The 19,544-nt window shown below is 59.1% G+C and overlaps 1 protein-coding gene across 3 annotated transcripts in view; it reads left to right on the forward strand.

Moving 5' to 3' along the window:
- SLIT1 (slit guidance ligand 1) overlaps positions 1-19,544 on the forward strand; it is a 61,950-nt gene that overhangs the window by 36,449 nt on the left and 5,957 nt on the right. For all 3 annotated transcript variants that reach the window (XR_003991497.1, XR_003991498.1, XM_030486897.1), the window contains exons 5-28: positions 8,500-8,571; positions 8,696-8,767; positions 8,926-8,997; positions 9,286-9,449; positions 9,816-9,963; positions 10,464-10,535; positions 10,795-10,866; positions 10,977-11,048; positions 11,166-11,309; positions 11,419-11,582; positions 11,693-11,716; positions 12,201-12,345; positions 12,484-12,558; positions 12,788-12,931; positions 13,189-13,332; positions 13,453-13,619; positions 14,666-14,798; positions 15,842-15,910; positions 16,291-16,362; positions 16,591-16,662; positions 16,949-17,020; positions 18,417-18,580; positions 18,934-19,058; positions 19,267-19,364. Coding sequence is in view for 1 of the 3 variants with exons in the window: in XM_030486897.1 (XP_030342757.1) it covers positions 8,500-8,571; positions 8,696-8,767; positions 8,926-8,997; positions 9,286-9,449; positions 9,816-9,963; positions 10,464-10,535; positions 10,795-10,866; positions 10,977-11,048; positions 11,166-11,309; positions 11,419-11,582; positions 11,693-11,716; positions 12,201-12,345; positions 12,484-12,558; positions 12,788-12,931; positions 13,189-13,332; positions 13,453-13,619; positions 14,666-14,798; positions 15,842-15,910; positions 16,291-16,362; positions 16,591-16,662; positions 16,949-17,020; positions 18,417-18,580; positions 18,934-19,058; positions 19,267-19,364 (2,556 nt within the window). In the remaining 2 variants the exon portion in view is untranslated. The remainder of the gene's footprint in view (positions 1-8,499; positions 8,572-8,695; positions 8,768-8,925; positions 8,998-9,285; positions 9,450-9,815; positions 9,964-10,463; positions 10,536-10,794; positions 10,867-10,976; positions 11,049-11,165; positions 11,310-11,418; positions 11,583-11,692; positions 11,717-12,200; positions 12,346-12,483; positions 12,559-12,787; positions 12,932-13,188; positions 13,333-13,452; positions 13,620-14,665; positions 14,799-15,841; positions 15,911-16,290; positions 16,363-16,590; positions 16,663-16,948; positions 17,021-18,416; positions 18,581-18,933; positions 19,059-19,266; positions 19,365-19,544) is intronic.

The raw sequence follows: 19,544 nt of genomic DNA on the forward strand, positions 1-19,544 counted from the left end.
AGCACATCGGGAACATGCTGGGAATGAGCCGGGGGATGCAAATGTGAAGCAGGTAGGTACGCAGGCTGGAGGGTAGCGTGGGAGCTGGAGAGAAAACACACTTTGGTGGATCTTGTGGGGATTTCCTGCTACTAGATAGTGAGACGGAAGCAAAGACATAAAAGGAGGGAGGAGAACAAGCTGCTGAACACCAGGGTGGAGAGGGCTTGGAGGTGGTGAAAAGCAGGGATGGAGAGAAGGAGACCATGCAGTGGTAGGGCTGTGTGCCTTGGCTCCTGGAGGCTGTGAGCCAGGCAGGTGTTGTTTTAACACCCAGTGTCCAGCCAGACACTTGGTGGAGGGGACAAGGCCTGATCCAGCAGTCAGCGAAAGCAGAGGGACACATCAGCCACACAGCAGGAACCTTTGCAGACGGTGGCAGGTTGGCTGGTCCCGAGTGTGTGCTACAGGGCACCCTCCTGCCCACTCCAGCCTCTGCCAGACCACGGGGTACGGGCATAGCGGGTGTTGTGGCTCTCCTGCAGAGCTTCAGGATGCTGGGGAGCTGTTGGCTATGCCTTAGCCCAGCGTTGGCTCCCCTTCCTGCAGATAATGAGGTTGCAGGAACAAAGGGACAGTGTGGGGAGGGGGTGGTGACAGGCACACAGGGTTTGCAGCTTGTTATTTCACTTGTGTTTCCATTAAAGCTGCTGCTTTTAACTTGTTTCAATCTCTGAAGAGGCTCCAGGGTGGGTGACAGACGCTTTATTCCTCCTCCCTTCCCTCTTTTCCTTGGCCAGCTCCCCTTGTTCCCATAGCATCCCCTTCCCATGGAGGCCGAGTCCTGTGGCTCTGGCTGTGCAGCGCAGCCCACGCCGGAGCTGCTCCTTGTCGGAGCTGGATAGGATCCATGGAATCCACCACACAGGCGCTGCCCTGCGCAGGGCTGCTGGCAAAGCCTGGCTTGCAATGCCTTCCCTGCACACATCATCCCACTTGTGATGGACATCGCATGTCCCAAACTTTCCTTGTACCCAAAGATGAGGTGCTGGTGTCACCCACCATGCAGGCACCCTTGCGTCTCAGCATCCCCAGTGCACCCATTCGGCATATGCAGGCTCTGTGGTGATATAAGCCACTAGTGCTCGGTAAGGACAGTGGCCCAGGTCATGGTGTGGGTCAGCAGCGTCCCTTTGAAGCTGCTGAGATTTATGTGTGCCCTGAAATGTTCTGCTAAATCAGCACCACCGCCCTGGGGCTGGGATTCTTCTCACTAACTGTTGCCATGAGCATATGTTGCATTTTACACATGCTCTGCTCGGCTGTCCAAGCAACAAAATCCTCCAGCTTTAATGTTTTAGGAAGCATCTGCATCTCCCAGGAGGGAAGGGACCAGGGCCAGGGCCCGGGGTCAGCACAGCACTTTGGGAAGCCTTTCCTGGCAGGGGAGCAGTGTGAAGCATTGCACTCTGATCTGGCAGTGTTCAACTTCACTCTTTGCTGAGTGTACATGGTGGCAGAATTTGTTGATTTGGCTTGTGTTACTGAGGTTTGCGGTCTGAGACGCTCAGCACATCATGATGTCTAGCAGTGTGTTGCCTTGCCCCAGCAAAGATTGTTTTGTCCTTATATATGTAGGCCTGGCAAGGATGAGCTCTGATCCATCATTTCACTAGCGCTGTGATAACAAGAAATACTACTGCAAAAATCCTCAGGTGGGGATGGGGGCAGCTGTCCTAAAGGAAGTGATTATTCATCATTGCTTGGACCTCAGTGGATGTGACCTGGTGTGTCATCCTGCCCACCAAGAGGTCCTGAGGACTCTGGTCCCTTTGGAAGGACCATCCCAGGGCCATGCATCGCATCACCCCACCATGGGTGGTGTGTGAGCAGGTGATGGATATGTGGCCCTTGCCCAGGGATGGGGACCCCCAGGACCAGGCAGCCTGTGCAACTCCAAGCACAGGGACCCTGCAATGTGCAAGTGGGGACATGAGCTCTGCTTTCCAGCTGGACTGGGGTAGAGGCACATATGAAAGTGCATATAAAGGACAAACTCCCCATGCCACCCAGCAGCAATGGGACCTGCACAGGGCAGGAGGGGCCAGTGGCAGCTTTCAGGCTGCTGTGGTGGCTAGAAGGATGACTGGATCTCTTCATCTCTAGGACTCCCTTACCTTTGCACAGCCCTTCACTGTGCTACAGAGACGTCTTCTGTGCTGAATACAGGTTGCTGCCACCATCCTTGTCCCCTCTGTCTGTTCCATCCCTGCTCTGTGCACCCTGTCCCCAGTACCCATCAAGGCTGTCTGTGTCGGGAGGCAGTTTCTGTGGCTGCAGGTTGCGGTCTCCCCCAGCACGCTGCAGGCAGCAGCACCCGGAGCCAGGAGGATAATGAGATCTTAATAGTCCAATTATACCCCATCGATTTACTCAGCACGTAATTGTTGGCGGCTGGGGCTGCCTGATGAAGCGCTCGCTCTGCTGCCAGCGGGGAGGGCTGTGCTGCGCCGCCCAGCCTGGGACGCTCCTTGCAGCAACCAGCTGCTCCCCCTTGAACAGGGGGCTACAGGAGCAGCCCCCCTCCCCGACTCGCTGTCCCTGCAGCCCAGGAGGGGCAGGGACAAGAATGGCAGGCAGGGATTTGAGCGGGGCCCCTGGCACCCTGCCCTAGTGTGGGGCTGACCCCGGGCTGACATCCTCCATGCTGCTCTGGGAGCAGAAGGGTTGTGCATCTCCGCCTGCCACTAAAACAGGCTGACAGGAGAAGTGACTCCTGGTAGGTGACAGCTCCTACCGGCTGAGCAGGGCTGAGCCATTGGCCGTGTCTGGCAGCCTGCACCAGGCAGTGTGGTGGCTACCAGAGGTGTGCTCAGCTGGGCTCCTGGCAGCAGAAGACAGCTCTCGAGCATCCACCTGCAGGTGTTCCTCGCTGCAGCATGGCATTGCAGGTGCATCTCTGCGCTTTTCTTCTATTCATTTCCATTTTGAGCTCATTGTGGCTGGGAGTCCCATGGACTAACTGCCAAATTTGGAGGAGTCACTCTTAGCTGTGATTTTAAGCCTGCTGTTGTGATTTTGACGGTCATCCCTTGTTCTGGTGTTGTGAAAAGCAGTAATGTTCCTTTCCACCCTCAGTGCACTTCTTCAGGCTCTGTCCCATCTCCTCCCATTCCCTTTCTTGCCCCTACAAAGTGCCGTTTCCAGGGACCCCATGATCTCTTTCCTGAGTGGCAGTGGCTCACACTGAGCCTGCCATGCTGCACCCTGGTTTGTTTGCACCACCAGGCTCTGACGACACACCTTGTCCTGTGCAAACACCATCAGCCGCAGGGGCTGGGGTCACAGCAGGTAGCAGGCAGCAGCAGGCGGAGCTCAGGCTCCTGGTGACCTTGGGCATGGCAGATTGAGGCAGGGGTGGATGGGGTGGGAGGTCTGCCTGTCCCCTTGGCCGTGATGGAGCGGTGCTGGCAGCTGGGCCAGCGGAGCCCATTAAAAATCAAACAGCCTGGTGTAATGCTGGGGGCATGTTGTGGGAGCTTGAACCTGACACGGGGCCCTGTCACACTGGTGCTGGGGACTGGGGCAGGTGACACCGTAGACAAAACTCTGTCACATTACCCTGGCATCCTGCTAATGTAGCAGTGGGGAAGCTGCCCCCAACCTCCAGCAAGCAGCTGCCCTCCAGGATACCCTCCTTGGAGCTGAGCCCTTGCACCATTGGAGACATGTGTCCATCACCTCGAGTGGATCGTGCGGCTGGAACACACGGATGACTTCTTTCCCCCACTGTGGGGCTATAGGTGCTGAAGTAAATGGGTGCAGCTGCTCCTTCTCTCCAGTGAGAGACAGGAGTGCAAGACCCTTATGGGGGCTCTGGGCTGTCGGCCACTAATGAGAGCACTGATTAGTCTATTGATCTGCATAATGCAGGAGTCTTTCTGTCCCTTCTCACCCACCCTTGACAACTGTCAGGTGGTGGAGGTGGTGGCGGTGGCATGCTGGGGCTGCCCCATCTCTGCCCATCACTCTGCCCTGGGCAGGCTGTGCTGGGACAAACAGCATGTGTGGGGTGACCTGAGGGACATCGGGCTGCTAAACAGCTGCTGGTGTCATGCTTCTTGCTGACTAGTCCATGACTGCACCCTGGCATAGGCTTCTCCAGCACAGCACCAGTGAGGTGAGGCTGGCATCCGGGGAGCACCTATCCCAGCCTGAAACTGGGATAAGTGGTGCTGGCCAGGGCTGCATGGCTTTGGTTGTGAGGCCAGCTGCCTTGTCTACTTGAGACTTGGTGGATGGTTTCTGTGGCTGAGCTGGTGCCTGAATGGCTGGTGCTGGTGGAGCAGAGCTGGCCCATGAGCAGGGATCTGTCATACAGTTTCAACATGGGAGCAGCAGCCTGGCAGCAGCTGAAGGGTTAATGCCTTTGACCTGCCCCATGAGACGGAGAGGGTCTGGGGGACCCCTGGATGCTAACGAGCTTCCAGCATGGAAGCTGGGGAGGAAACAAATTAGAAGAGGTGCGCAACTGCTGCACTTCACCTGCCTGGAGCCAGCAGCCAGTCCCGGGCATGCAGATCCTCACACGGCGTATCTCCACAGCCCTCACTGGCGCTCTGGGACACGACACGGGCGGCAGCTTCGGCCTGGACGAGGTGTTGCGGTGCCTGCTGCCAAGCCGTGCTTCCTGGCGAGGGGAACGCCGCGCCGGAGGGCTGCCAGGCAGCCCCAGCGCTCTTGGCAGGCGGCGGGGGGCTCGGAGGATGCGGGGCCAGCGCCGCTGGGAAGCAATTACCTCCCCGCTGCGTCCGGCCCTAATCCCCTCACACGGCGCGAGGAGCCGGCTCGCCAAACAAGGCTCAATCAGGTTAAAGTGTGAAGTCAGGATTAGCCGAAAGAATGAGAGCGTGGTAATAGCCCCGGCCTCCCCGCCTGGCCGCCGCAGCCCCGCTGCGGCCCCCTCCCTCCCTCCCGCCCGCCCTCCGGCCCGACGGGCTCTTGCCGGGGAGATTAAGGCTGCCGGGGTTTGTTTGCCTGAGTGGGCTCCCCACTGGGAAGCGATGTCGAACAGTTTTGCTCGGGTGCCCTGCTAAGTGCCGGGCAGGACGGCGCCACGGGGGGTTGGCTCCCACTGCCGAGCCCCTGCCAGCCCCGGGGAAGCTGTGTCCCTGCGCCTGGCTCCTCGCCGAGGCTCCCCTAGCACCGGTGGTGGTGGGGCAGGAGAGCCGGCACCAGGGGCATCTCCTGACCCACTGCAGATAGTGCAGCAACAACCATCGTGCATGCAGTAGGATATAAGATCTGAGCAGGGAAGTCTCCAAAATCCCAATGCTTGACCACCATGACCAAGCCAGGGAGGGAATTGTGTGGACATAGCCTGGCCATAAGGATTTTGGGGGATGTGGAAGGAAAAATGGGCACCCTCCTTCTCACCATCGCATAGCCATGGGCTAGAGCTGGCCTGCTGATTAACAGGCACCTGCTGGGTCAGAAAGCCCTGTGGGAGGTGAGCCTGGGGACAGCAGTGTCCCCCATCACCTTCTCACCCTTTATCATCCTCCCTTCTCTGCATGCCTGGGGCTATCAGAGCTGTCTGCACTCCATGCTGTGCAGGGAGAAACTCCAGCTGCGTGTTCCCTGTGGCAGAGCTATAGGAGGACAGTGGCACTGTGGATGCGCTGGTTGTTTGGGCATCCCCTGGGTTCAATAACCAGAAACTCTTACACTTGGAGCTTTAGGAAAATTCCTGGAAATGAATCCAGAAAAGGCTGAATGGGTGGCTGTGACAGCAGGGCAAGGGCTGCTTTCCTTTTCCCTCTTCTGTCTGTGCCCGTCTGTTGGCTGGTCCCCAGTGGGGCTGTCCGACCTGTCAGTGCTCATGGTCACTGCTGCAAGCTGGCACTCTGCATGCGATGGCAGTGACTCGCTTGTACTTGGCAGGGTGTGAGGTGGCACCGGCGCAGGAGCCGAGGGTGCTGCAAGCCGCGTGCGGAGCGAGGAGAAGCCGTGCCATCTGCTGTTTCTTCGGTGCCAAAGTGTAAAGCAAACATAGCTGGGAGCTATGAAACACCAGGAGGGAAGGGACCGTGTCTTCTTCCAATGCCGGGGCGAGGATCCCACAAGCAAAGCATGTGTTTTGTCCTGGTATTGTCAGCTGTGTAACCATGCTGGTGATGTAAGCCCAGTGCTGGGGCCTCACTGAAACCCTCACATCCAGTGTCTGTCCCTCTTGGCGTCGGTACCCCCAATGACAGCACTTCATTGGTGGCTGTCACGAAAAGCTGTGAAGGGGAGAAGCCTCGCAAAGTCAGTTGCAACCTTCTAGCAGCGTTTCCCTCACGAGCTGTAAGTGAGCAGCTTGCAGACAGACGCCTGGGTTTACTCCCCGGGCGCAATGGGACTCCCATGTGCTGTGAGCAGAGAAACACGAGCAACGTTTCCATGCGGGAACCAAACAAACCTGCAGGCAGGGGCTGCCCGGGCAGGCAACAACGAGCTGGGAAGAGGGTGCAGTGCACTGAAGTGTGGTGGGTGCTCCCGTGGTTACTCCGCTGCAACCTGTTTAATATCAGAGAGCAGGCAGCTAAGAGGGAGTGCAGTGTATTGAATGCATTGCTAGGAAGAGCGGTGAACTTCGTCTGGAGTTTTCCGAAGGGTTTTCTAGAGGCTTCCTTCTACTAGGAGCCAAAAGGGAAAAGGAGATTTGGGGTGATGTTGTGTTTTTCTGAAAGGTTAGTGCAATTCCTGGGGGTCCCTGGGCTCATTGAGACTCCAGAGGAGGATGAGAAGGCATTTGCATCTGCTGGTGTTTTCCTCTCTGGAGAGTGCAAGGCGACTCTGATCCCTTTGCGGGGTCTTGGTGCAGAGCAGGCAGCGCGGGCAGAGCAGGCAGCTCAAGCAGTGCTGGCAGAGCAGACGGCGCAGGCAGAACGGGCAGCGCGGTCCGGGCAGCGCAGGCAGCGCGGTCCGGGCAGCGCAGGCAGCGCAGGCAGCGCGGTCCGGGCAGCCTGGCAGTGCCGCCGCGCGGGTAGAGGGGAAACTGCGGCTGCTGTGCGCCCGGCTGCTGGCGGGGGAGCTGGGCTTCACTCTCCCCGGGAGCGCGGGCCCTTCCAGGGGCGGCATCTGTGTTGCTGTGCCCCAGCAATGGTGCTTTAGTGGCCGGGTTTGATTCCCCAGGAACGACCCAGAGCCATGCACCAGCCCCTGCTCCCTGCACACGGCGCTGGAGCGATGGGCACCATATGACAGCTCCTTGGTGGCTGGGCATCCCACCAGAGGGCTGGGCAAGCCTGCTGTCCTTGGGTGTTCCTTCTCCTCATGCATCTGTGCAAGCGATGCTGGTGCTTCCCTCTGGGAACATTACCCTGTTGTGGCAGTGAAGCTTTTGGCTGGGGTGAAGTCCCTATTTGGAGACCTCCAGGTTGTTTGCAAGCAGCTTGTTGGACATGCTGAGCCCGTTTTCTGGAGCAAATGAGCGCATGGGGAGGAGGGTAGATGCTGTGCCTCCATCCTAACCCAGCCCAGCTGCCTGGGAATATCAGGATAACAGGCTTTGTTATGGTGAAGCAGAGCTAGTGAGCACTGAGTGTCAAATGCTGGCATCTAGTGATACCCCAAACCACCTCTCAGGCTGAGATGGGGCTGTCTGTGCTTAATCTTTGTGGGATGCCCTAGTCCTGCTCCTCACTCACCCACGGACTTGCTGCATCAGATAAATGCCATGTTGTGCATCAGTTTCCCTGTGCCAGGAGGGAACTGGGGGCCGCGCTGGCATGGGGCTGGGGGCATGCAATGCAAATGCCTGCTGAGCTCGGAGGAGCTCTTGGCCCTTGGGGTGGGACTGGGAATGGCTGCTTGGGAGACATGGGGCACAAATACGATAGGCAGGTCTCCCCAAGGATGGGGTGATCTAAGCCAGTCCATCCAGAACCTACTTGGAATGAGATTGTTGGTCTTCATGGTCATTAAAAGCCAGCCCAGGCATGGTGGAGGATCTGACCCACTGCCAGCCCTGCAGCACAGAGCCTGCGCCGGCCCGGCGTGCCCTGGCATTGCAGAGCAGGTGATTACAGAGACAGTGCCGTGTAGTGATGAAGTAATTAATGACCCGATTATTTGTGCCCTCTGAAGTGCGGGGCAGGCTCCATGGGAATGCCTGCTGGAGCCGCTAAGTGTAATTACCAGTTAATCAGCAGGGACCTGTAATTATAGCAGTCAGAGGGTATTTAAGTACAGAGGGTTTTCCCAGAGCTGTGCCCTGCTGCTCTGCTTGTCAGAGTGGGGACAGCAGTTCCTGGGGACCCCCAGCCATTTGAGGTCACCATGGATGGAGCCAGACTTGCCTGAGGCTGGCCAGCAGGGCAATGGGCAATCAAAGACCTGAGGCCAAATGACAGTTTCCCAGAGCCCCAGGGAGATCACTAAGTGCGGGGGCATGCCCCTGCCTGTGGACACCCTGGTCCCATGGGGCATTGTGCAGACATTGCTTATATTCCTTACTGCCTCTTTTTTCTGCAGGGACCTGAGTGAGAACTTCATCCAGGCCATCCCCAGGAAAGCTTTCCGTGGGGCCACCGACCTCAAGAACCTGTGAGTCCCGACAGGGGTGGGCACAAGGGAGTTTGGGGTCAGGTCCAGTGGCAGGAGGCACCAGGAGCCACCGGTCACTCTCTGCCTGGGCTGTTTCAGTAATGCCTCTGTCTTTCTCCTTCAGGCAACTGGACAAGAACCACATCAGCTGCATTGAAGATGGGGCTTTCCGTGCCCTGCGGGGTCTGGAGGTCCTGTAAGTGGCCAGGAGCTGGCTGGAGCCTCCAGCATGCAAGCCCCATGTGGGGTGATGGTGTCCCTGGGTGCTCCCCACTCACAAGACACTGCAGGAACATCCCACTCTCCCATTTATGGCCTGGCCACCCTGACCTGTTCCTCTTTGCTTTCCTGCAGGACCCTGAATAACAACAACATCACTTCCATCCCTGTGTCCAGCTTCAACCACATGCCCAAGCTGCGGACGTTGTGAGTGCCGGGACCATGGGGGTAGGAGGGACCCTTTGGGCTGGAGTGGGATGTCCCCAGCTCTGCTACTAGTGCTGGTGGCATCCATGGGGAGGGGATGGAGAGGACACTCCTGCAGTGTATCCCCAAGCACTCCCAAGTGCTTGGAAACTGGCACAGATGCTCTCAGGCTCCTCCGTGTCTGCTGTGTGCCCCCAGCCTTTGGTCTGAGCCAGGCTGGGGTGGCCAGAGGGCAGTGGGGTGTTCAGGAGCTGTCCTGGGGCCACTGACTGCCTCATGCACCCGCAGCCGCCTGCACTCCAACCACCTCTTCTGTGACTGCCACCTGGCCTGGCTCTCGCAGTGGCTGCGCCAGCGCCCCACCATCGGGCTCTTCACCCAGTGTGCTGCTCCAGCCCAGCTCCGTGGTCTCAACGTGGCTGAGATACAGAAGAACGAGTTCAGCTGCTCCGGTGAGGGGAACGGGAGGCAGCGGCTGCCAGGGCAGGGACACGGGTCGGGGGGACAAAGCCAGTCCCATTGATGCAGCCCACCTCCACTCTGCCACATGGCCCAGCTCAGTATGTGTTGGGCTTGGCTCAGGCCAGCACTGTCCCTGGTGTGGGGACACCACCACCCTGTCAGTGTGACAGAGGGTGCATCAGTCTGCATGCCTTTCGCACGGGATTGGGGTGCACCAGGACCTTGTGCACCCACTCAAGGGTGCCACAAGCTGTCCCAGCACACCGAGCTGTCACCAGGTTCCATTCCTCAGGGTGCTGCCACCCATCCACCTGATCCAGCTCTTTGCAATTCCCATGCTGGCTGCTTCCCCACAGGACAAACAGACCCAGCACGTGCCCAGCTCTGCAGCTTGTCCTCTGGCTCCTGCCCAGCCATGTGCACTTGCAGCAACGGCATCGTGGACTGTCGGGGCAAAGGGCTCACAGCCATCCCTGCCAACCTGCCCGAGACCATGACAGAGATGTGAGTACGTCCCCACACTGTCATCACCAGCTGTGGGCGGCTCTAGGCAGTGGGGACACGGGGGCAAGCCCCACACTCAGCCACCCTGCAGGGCAGCAGGCCTTTCTTGCCCTTCTCCCATGCTGCCCAGGTTTAGCCCTGGATTTAGCTGCATTAAAAATGTAAATAGAGAAATAATCTCCTTAGGGGAATCCAATTATGGTGCAAAGCCCCCGCTGGGACAACATGCAAAGCACAAGGGAGGCAGCAGGATCCCCCAAACCCAGGGTGCTGGAAGGGAGGAGGTGCTCCCCCCACTTCAGCCAGCATGGTCCCCCCATCCATGGCACCCCTCTCTGATAGAGAAAGCCCTGACCACAGGCTGCAAGTTGTCCCTGGGGTGAATGGTACCACCCTGGTAGGGTAACTTACTGCAAGCTTGGGGGTCTTGCAGCCACTCAGCTCTGTCAGTGGGGGTCAACCAGCCCTACAGCTCTCATCTGTCCCCTTTCTCTTTGCAGACGCCTGGAGCTCAATGGTATCAAGTCCATCCCCCCAGGTGCCTTCTCCCCCTACAAGAAGCTGAGGAGGATGTAAGTGTGCAGCCCTTACCAGCTCACCCTGAACCCCAGCGTCCTTCACACCACTGCTGTGAGCCCACAGGCCACCGCTCAGATGGGCTTGGGGCACTTGCTGTGACATGAGTGCCCCACATGGCAACGCTGGGATGGTGCCTTGGATACCCCCAGCTCTGTATATTGGGTGCCGGGGGTGGCCCTGGACCCAGCATGAGGATGAGGGCATGGGGCAAGAGAAGAGGGGACCAGGCCACCTTCTCCTTTTGGGTTTCAGAGACCTGAGCAACAATCAGATCTCGGAGATTGCACCTGATGCCTTCCAGGGGCTGCGCTCACTGAACTCCCTGTAAGTGCCTGCACCGGGGTGTGTGAGGTGGTGTGGGGTGATGCTGCACCCCCCAAAATCATGCCCCACACCACTCCCCCATCTCTCTCACACCAGTCTTTCTCTGCCAGGGTGCTGTATGGCAACAAGATCACAGACCTCCCCAAGGGTGTCTTCGGGGGACTTTTTGCCCTGCAGCTGCTGTAAGGCACTGGTGGCTGGATGGGATGCTCTATGGGGACACCAGGAAGCGAGGCTGATGTCCCCAGCACTCGTGGTGCAGTGAAGAGAGTCCTCAGGCTCACCTCCCTCCCTACTAGGCTCCTCAATGCCAACAAGATCAACTGTGTGCGAGCGGACGCCTTCCAGGACCTGCAGAACCTCTCCCTGCTCTCACTCTATGACAACAAGATACAGAGCCTGGCCAAGGGCACCTTCACCTCCCTGCGGGCCATCCAGACCCTGTGAGTGCCCACACCAGCTCCGATGCCCGGGCGGGCGGGCGCCTGGGGGGAAGCATCATTCTGGGTAGCCAGGGCTGGAGCTGGTGGTCACCCACTGTCTGTGGTGCAGGCACCTGGCCCAGAATCCCTTCATCTGCGACTGCAATCTGAAGTGGCTGGCAGACTTCCTCCGTGCCAACCCTGTTGAGACCAGCGGTGCCCGCTGTGCCAGCCCCCGGCGCCTGGCCAACAAGCGCATCGGCCAGATCAAGAGCAAGAAGTTCCGCTGCTCGGGTGAGAGCCGTCCCCATCCCCATCACGAGCACCCTGTGGCACAGGGTGTGTGTCATATCCCAGCCCCATGTCCATGCGCTCAGGGTGCTGATGTGCTTTTTATTCCACAGCCAAAGAGCAGTATTTCATCCCAGGTAAGAAGAGGAGCCACACGTGTGTATGCATGGATGTGTGCATGGTGCCCTTTTGGCCAGACTGCCTGGGGGGTGGTTGTGCCAGAGCCCCGTAGCCTGGCCTGGCAGGACCATGCTGCATTTCCCATCATTTCTGGTTGCTGAGTTCCCAGGTGCCACAGTAACAGAAGTGTTGGGTACCAGGATGTGTTCCAGCATCTCCCCTTGTGCCATTACCTGGATGGGCACAGAGTTGTCCATGGGGTCCAGCTCTGGTTGCAGGGCGGTGTGCAGCACAGCACCCTGTGTACCCAGGACAAATACCCCTGCAGATAAGATGGTTTGGGCATGGAGAGGAGTAATTTGCGCTCAGCCCTGGAGTGAGGGGAGCTGGGGAAGAACCCAGGACCAGCTGGGGGTGTGGGAGGACCAGGGGAGGGGAGGGCAGGCGCAGCCCCCCATGCCTCTGCCCTGGGGACCCCACATTGCCCTTGCTGGTCCACAGGGACAGAGGATTACCAGCTGAACAGTGAGTGCAACAGTGACGTGATCTGCCCCCCGAAGTGCCGCTGCGAATCCAGTGTGGTGGAGTGCTCCAACCTGAAGCTCACCAAGATCCCGGAGCGCATCCCACAGTCCACAGCCGAGCTGTAAGAGCCTCCTCCCTCCCACCCTGCTTTCCCTCCTACAGCTGGAGCATCGCCAGTGCTGGGGTCTGGTTCAGGGTTGGTCTGTGCCAGGCCCTTTGCAGCCACCTCCTGTGCTCTTTTCCCTGCTGCCCACCCCAGGCGCCTGAACAACAATGAAATCTCTGTCGTGGAGGCCACTGGCATCTTCAAGAAACTCCCACATTTGAAGAAAATGTGAGTATCAGGCAGGCACAGCCCTATCAGGAGTGCCTGGGGGCTGGGAAGGCACATGAGGTCCTGATGCCAGGGCAGCCTGGAGTGTGAAACTGGGGGCATGTACCAACCCAAGGAACCCTTGAAGGATTTGCCATCATGGGGCGCTTGGTGGGACCTGGGGGAGGCAGGTTTCAGGTTGAGGTCAGGGCAGAGCCCCCTGTCCCAGCCTGCTCTCCCTTCTCCACAGCAACCTCAGCAACAACAAGGTGTCAGAGATTGAGGATGGGGCATTTGAGGGGGCATCCTCCGTCAGTGAGCTGCATCTCACCATCAACCAGCTGGAGTCTGTGCGGAGCGGCATGTTCAGGGGCCTGGATGGGCTGAGGACCTTGTGAGTCCCCCCTTTGCTATGGGGACAGCTATCTGCTGCCCTGCCTGCGATCCTGGGCTCATGCTGTCTGCATCGCTACCTGGCCAACTTGGGATGCCGTATTCATCCACTGGCTGTATTCAGAGCGGGGGGGCAGGTTTTTGCTGCTCAGGGCCTGGCTCAGCAGCAAGAAGGGCACAGCCCAGGCACTGCTGAGGTGGGTTCCCCTATAGTGCCTGCCTGGGTCGTTAGGTGCCTTTGTCGCCTTCCCTCCACAGGATGCTGAGGAACAACCGCATCAGCTGCATCCACAACGACAGCTTCACGGGGCTGCGCAATGTCCGCCTGCTCTCCCTGTATGACAACCAGATCAGCACCATCACACCGGGTGCCTTTGACACGCTGCAGTCTCTGTCCACACTGTAAGTCTCGGGCCTCAGGGGGGATGATCCCAGGCTGTCCCCATCACATCGGGGGGGCTGCAGGGGGTCTTCTTGCCCGGAGGCTGCTCAGGTGATGCCCTCGCACTCCCTCTTGTGCAGGAACCTGCTCGCCAACCCCTTCAACTGCAACTGCCAGCTGGCCTGGCTGGGGGACTGGCTGCGCAAGAGGAAGATCGTGACGGGGAACCCGCGGTGCCAAAACCCCGACTTCCTCCGGCAGATCCCGCTCCAGGACGTGGCTTTCCCTGACTTCAGGTGTGAGGAAGGTAACTCACGGGCCCTGCGGCGCTGGGGGTGAGAGGGGACCGGGCTGCTTGTCCCAGGCTGGCACCACAATCTCCTTGTCCCAGCATCACCCTTGCTTCTGGGATGTTCGGCAGTGTGCTGTAGCAAGCCGGTAGCTCAGGGGGGATCCCTCAGCCCATTAATGCCTTCCCCTGATGCACGAATTTCCCTTCCTGGTACCCAGCCCTTAGGGCTGCGCTTAAATCCCCATGAGCTGCTCTGAAGCTGGAAGAGGAGTTTGCACCCACTGCACCGTGTGGCCCTTGTACGTAGGCAGGTCTGTGCTGGCAAACGCCGTGCCCTGGGTGCTGGCAGGAGCAGATGTATAAGGAAAGCCCACCAAGATTCATCCTGCTCCTTCCCTTCCCAGCCCCACATGGTGGAGCTGGGCAGATGGAGTAGGCGGGCAGTGTGCCTGTTGAGAGAAAAGACTTCTTTTTAAAGTTTTTTTAATTTAGAACAGCTTTTGAGCCCTCTGTAAAATATTTACAAACACATCATCATTTCTTCTGCTTTCCCTCCTCCACCACGTCAAAGACTGAAGGGTGCATCCTGCGCCTTTCCCAACGGTGTGAGATAACATACGGTCGTTCTGGGGACGTCTCTCCCGTGGGAAGAGGCAGCAATGCTGGCTCTTCCGGCTGCTCCTTGCAGCCACTGCTGCCTCTGGGGGATGGGTGAAGGAGGTTATTTCAGAAGGATTGGCAGGACTGAGCCCCTTCTTGTGTGCTCTCATCTCTGCCATGTATTTTTGCTTGAAAATGGTGAAAATCAGAGCAGCCTCGAGCTGGCTAGTTGCATCCATCCCAGTGGGGCAGGCAGTTTCTGGGCACAGGAGTGATTCCTGCACTGCTGACTCTCAGTTGGGCTGAGGCTGTTGCCCGCAGCACCCTGCTTTGGGGGCGAAGGGAGATAGTTGGCACGGGAGGGGAGCAGTCGTAGGCAGGTACAAGGCATCGAGTCCAGCCTCATGCAGTGCCCAAGGGCTGTGCCTTGGTGACTTTGTGGCTCTCTGTGCCCGGTGCAGGTCAGGAGGAGACGAGCTGCATCCCCCGTCCGCAGTGCCCCCAGGAGTGCACGTGCCTCGACACCGTTGTCCGCTGCAGCAACAAGCACCTCAAGGCCCTGCCCAAAGGGATCCCCAAGAATGTCACGGAGCTGTGAGTGGTGGCCGAATGCCTGGGTCTCCCCCCAGACTTTGCCGCTCTGGGTGCGGGGGCTCTTTGCTGGGCAGTTGTGCAGGTGTTGGGCAGAGATACTGTCTCTCACAGCGCTCTCCCAGCCTGGTGGTGACCCCCCACGCAACCAAGGGACCCTGTCCAGACCCAACCAAGCAGGGGGCTCAGCGAGAGCCTCTCTGCCGACTCAGGGCTACTAATGGTGATGTGCAAGGGATGTTGTCACAGCAGCTGGATCCCTTCTCTTTGGCCTCTTTGGGAGGGGGCAGCTGCAGTCCCCATGCAGCCCTGGAGTCCCCATGAGGCTGCCATCAGCAACAGGGACAAGGCCACCCTGCCTCTGCCAGCTCCCTGGCCCCGCTCTGCCACCACCTCTCACCAAGGCTGCGGGGATACTCTTGGCAGCCCCAGCTCCGAGCACACAGGCAATGGGATGTGGTTTACCTGGCATCAGCCACCCATCACTGTGGGTATCGGGGGATATCCAAGCAGCCATGCAAGCTCTGAATGTGCAGTGTTGCCCATTGCTGTGAAAGGGGCTCTGCTCCTGTCTGGGATAGGGGACGGCAAGTCCTGTGTGCAGGTAGTGTAGGCACTGGTTGTGCAGCTACACATGTATAGCAGCGCCTCACACCCCTGCGCTGTCTCACACACCCCTTCTCTCTCTGCATCCTCTGCTGTCTCTCACACGTGCCTTGGGAATGGTTTCTGCTGCCCACACTCACATTGGATGTGTAAATGCAGCACGTGGCTGGCTGCGCTTGCACACGCAGGCTGCTGGGAGGCTGCCCCTGGGGACCAGCACACAGAGCCCTCAGGTGTAGCCGTGTGCTCTCACACTACCTGCCCTGCAGCCCAGGGGTCCCCTGAGAGCCCCAGGCCCTGCATGCTGGGGGAGAGGTGATGCTGAAGATGCTCCTTGCAGCACGAAATCCATGGTGGTGCCCAGGAGAATCGGGAAGGCAGAAGGAGGGACCTCCTGCTTCTCAGGAAGCACCCTGAGGTGCTTTTGTTTTCCCTTGCAGCTACCTGGATGGAAACCAGTTCACTCAGGTCCCGGGGCAGCTCTCCACCTTCAAGTACCTGCAGCTTGTGTAAGTAACCAGGAGCAGGAGGCCGGGCAGCTGGTCCCACTGCTGGGACTGGTGTGCAAGGACAGGGGCTGTCTCCATGGTGTGTGATCCTTGGGAAGGGCCTGGCAGCGTTCAGGGAACCCCAACATCCTTCTGTGTCCCTGCTCTGCACTGGGAAACAGCTGACTGCAGTGATGCTCAGCTCTTGGGTGCTCACAGCCTCTGCTGGCGGTGAGCAGGGGGGTACAGTAGCACTGCTGCCATCACCCTGTGTGGCAGCCCTTCCACTCCCTTGGAGGCCATGCTGCTGTTTGCACCGCATTGCAGCTGAGCAGGCAGGGGAGCATCAAGGGGAGGACAGGGCCCAGCGCACTCCAAGCACTGGGGTTTCTGTTTTACAGTGATCTGAGCAACAACAAGATCAGTTCCCTGAGCAACTCCTCCTTCACCAACATGAGCCAGCTCACCACCCTGTAAGTGTGGTCCCTGCGGCATGCCACAGAACTGAGCTGTGGGGGGCTGTTCCTAGGGGACCTCAAAGATTGGGGGTGCTGGGGACACCAGGGTCTCCCCTCTCCATGTGGGTGAAGCTGTGATTTGAGCTGGGGCTCACACAGAGGGAATGCATCCCAGGGTGGGCTTCTTGCAGCAGACACAGACGTACCCCCAGCGCTGTGTTGCCTCCTTCTTCCCTTCCACAGGATCCTCAGCTACAACTCCCTGCAGTGCATCCCTCCGTTAGCCTTCGAGGGCCTGCGCTCACTCCGGCTGCTGTAAGTACCTGCCCATAGCCCTGCTTACAGCCTCTGCTGCTGCCTGTGTCCACATGTCCCCTGTGCCAGAGCTGGGTACGGGCAGGCAGGGTACAGGCTGCAGGAGGAGCAAGGGGTGAAGCTTCAGCCTCTCAGAGCACATGGTGCCTTTGCAGCCACGACAGTGTGGTGGGGTCCAGCTCTGCCACCCATGGCTGGACCCATGGGCTGGTGGCAGCCCAGCTGGTCACAGTCCTTGCTGTCCACTTGGAATCATGGGCATCACAGGACCCTCTGTTCTCTGCAGGTCTCTCCATGGCAATGACATCTCCAGCCTCCCTGAGGGCATCTTTGCAGATGTCACCTCCCTGTCCCACCTGTGAGTATCTCCTGCTCTGCAGGTGCAGGGCTGGATGCATGCTCGGGAGACCTTTAAAAACCACAGGGCTGAGCCCAGCTTCTCTAGGGGCTGAGCTACCTCCTCTCCTCTTCTCTGGGTTGGTACATGGGACAGTGTTTGTGGGGCAGTACCTTGCTGTGCCTGCCCTCCCTGTGCTCTGCCCCCAGCTCTAGGTGTGCAGCTGAGCCTCACAGTGTTTCTGGTCCTTGATGGAGATGGTGTGGGGTCCCACCAGGTCCCCAGGACCCCCTAACATGCAGGGTCCCCAGCACCATGCAAGATGCTGGCACAACTGTGGGTCGCTAGGGGCTGCTCTGACCCGTGCCGGAGCATCATTATCCTCCTGCCAGGGTGCTTCTCTGGAGCAGCCCCCCAAATCTCTCATCAAGCATCCTCCTCCCTCCTCTTCAAGGGACCTTGTACCCCAGGAGCACAGCCCCATACCCATCACGCAGGGCAAGGATTTTCCTTTGCTCAGGGTGACTTTTCAGACCCTTCCCTGTTCCTGCTAAGCTGTTCCTATCCACCCTCCAGTGCCTGATCCTGCTCCTGGCATCCTGGGGCTCTCAGGCTGTTCCTCCAGCCTGCAGAGAGCATCTTGGTTTCCAGTCCTGGCCTCCCTGTTTTTTGGGAGCAGCACTGCTCAGTCTGATCTCTCCTGGCTCTGCATTGGTTTCCTTGCTGAAGCGCAGTGCTGCCGGTTCCCACAGCGCTGAACTGTGTCACCAGCCGGCGCTGTCGGTGCTGTAGGAGCAGGTTTGTCAGCCCCAGCAGATCTGCTGTCCCTAGCGCCTGCCTTCCTGCCTGCCATCTCCTTCCTTCGTCACACGTGTCAGTCACACCGGTCCTCCACCACTGCTCACCTTTGCAGTGAAGGAGGATGCAAAGAGGCATTAAACCCCTCAGCCTCATACATCACCCACTGCTCCCTGCCTTGCTCTGCTGGGGAGCAGAGCAACCTTCCTCTCTTGGAGCAATTCCTTGCTCTCCCCTGATGCTGTCACCACAAGCTCTGGCTGTGACCTGCTGCTTGTCCCCAGCAGCCTGCTCTGGTACCCCTGTTCTGCATCGTGCAGCAGAGCTGAGGCTGTCCTCACAGCTCCCGTGCAATGGCTATGATGTTTCTGCACAGCCTCAAAGTGCTTTGCCCAGTTTGTGCTGAGCCCAGGCAGCTTTGTCCAAGTGCAAAAGGAGGAGAGGGACTCACGGGGATTTCTGTGTGGGCAGCAGGGGAGAGCCCCAGCAGAGAGCACTGGGTCCCCCCATCACACAGCAGCCCAGCCAAGTGATGGAGTTGTGCCCAGTCCCAAGGTCTTCAAGCCTGGTTCCCTCTGCAGGGCAGTGAGTGCAGTTTTGTCCTTCCTCCCCCCTGCAGAGCCATCGGAGCCAACCCCCTGTACTGCAGCTGCAACCTGCGCTGGCTCTCCAGCTGGGTCAAGACAGGGTACAAGGAGCCAGGCATCGCCCGCTGCGCTGGGCCCCCTGACATGGAAGGGAAGCTGCTGCTCACCACACCTGCCAAGAAGTTTGAGTGCCAAGGTGAGAGGTGCCTGTGCTGTCTGTCTGTCCATCTGTGCCCTCCTCAGCCAGGGCAGCAGGTGCCATGGGGAGCCAGGTATCTCATGCCCGATGCCTGATGTTCTGTGTGTGGGGCACCCCAGCATTTCATCTGTTGAGCTGCCCTGTGGAGGAGGCAGACCATGATGCTTGTCCCCTTACGTGGCCGGTGGCATATCCCTGGGTGACTGAGCAAACTCATGGCTGTCTCATTGCCTGGTGCACAGCCCCTGGGGCAGACTCTGCTCCCAGCTGTGGCTGGAGCTCTGACCCCATGTTGGTACCCACGAATGGGCACCTCTCCATCACTCCCTGCACTGACTCCCATCCCACAGGCCCGCCTGCCCTGAGCGTCCAGGCCAAGTGCAACCCCTGCCTCTCCAGCCCGTGCCAGAACCAGGGCACCTGCCACAACGACCCCCTCGGCTTCTACCGCTGCACCTGCCCCAGCGGCTACAAGGTACCATGGTCCTGGGGGTCGCCAGTGCAGGGGGACATGACCCTGCAGAGGGGAAGGGAGCAACGGGGGCTGCCCCTGGGGCTCACTGCCTGCAGGACTGTCTGCCCTCCCTGCACAGCACAGTGCCCTGCTGAGTGGGATGGGGCAGGGAGAGCTGGGCATGGTGCTGTGCCACCCTCCTCGCTCCCACCTCTCCATCCCTCCCCAGGGCAGGGACTGCGAGGTGGCACTCAGCGGCTGCTCCTCCAACCCCTGCCTCAACGGGGGGACCTGCCAGCCTCAGGATGGGGAAGGAGCCGGCTTCAGGTGAGTGCTGGATGGGAACCCATGAAAGACGGGTGTTTGGGCAGCATCATGGAGCCCCAGCATACCTTGGAGATAAAGTGTGATGCTTCCTTCCCCTCCTAAGTGCTCCTTTGGGCATATAGCTGGGATATTGCATTCGTGTGGTAGCACCAGCCCATGCTCCTGCTCTCTGCAGCCCTG

The sequence above is a fragment of the Strigops habroptila genome, chromosome 5 (assembly GCF_004027225.2).
Source record: "Strigops habroptila isolate Jane chromosome 5, bStrHab1.2.pri, whole genome shotgun sequence".
Taxonomy (NCBI): domain Eukaryota; kingdom Metazoa; phylum Chordata; class Aves; order Psittaciformes; family Psittacidae; genus Strigops; species Strigops habroptila.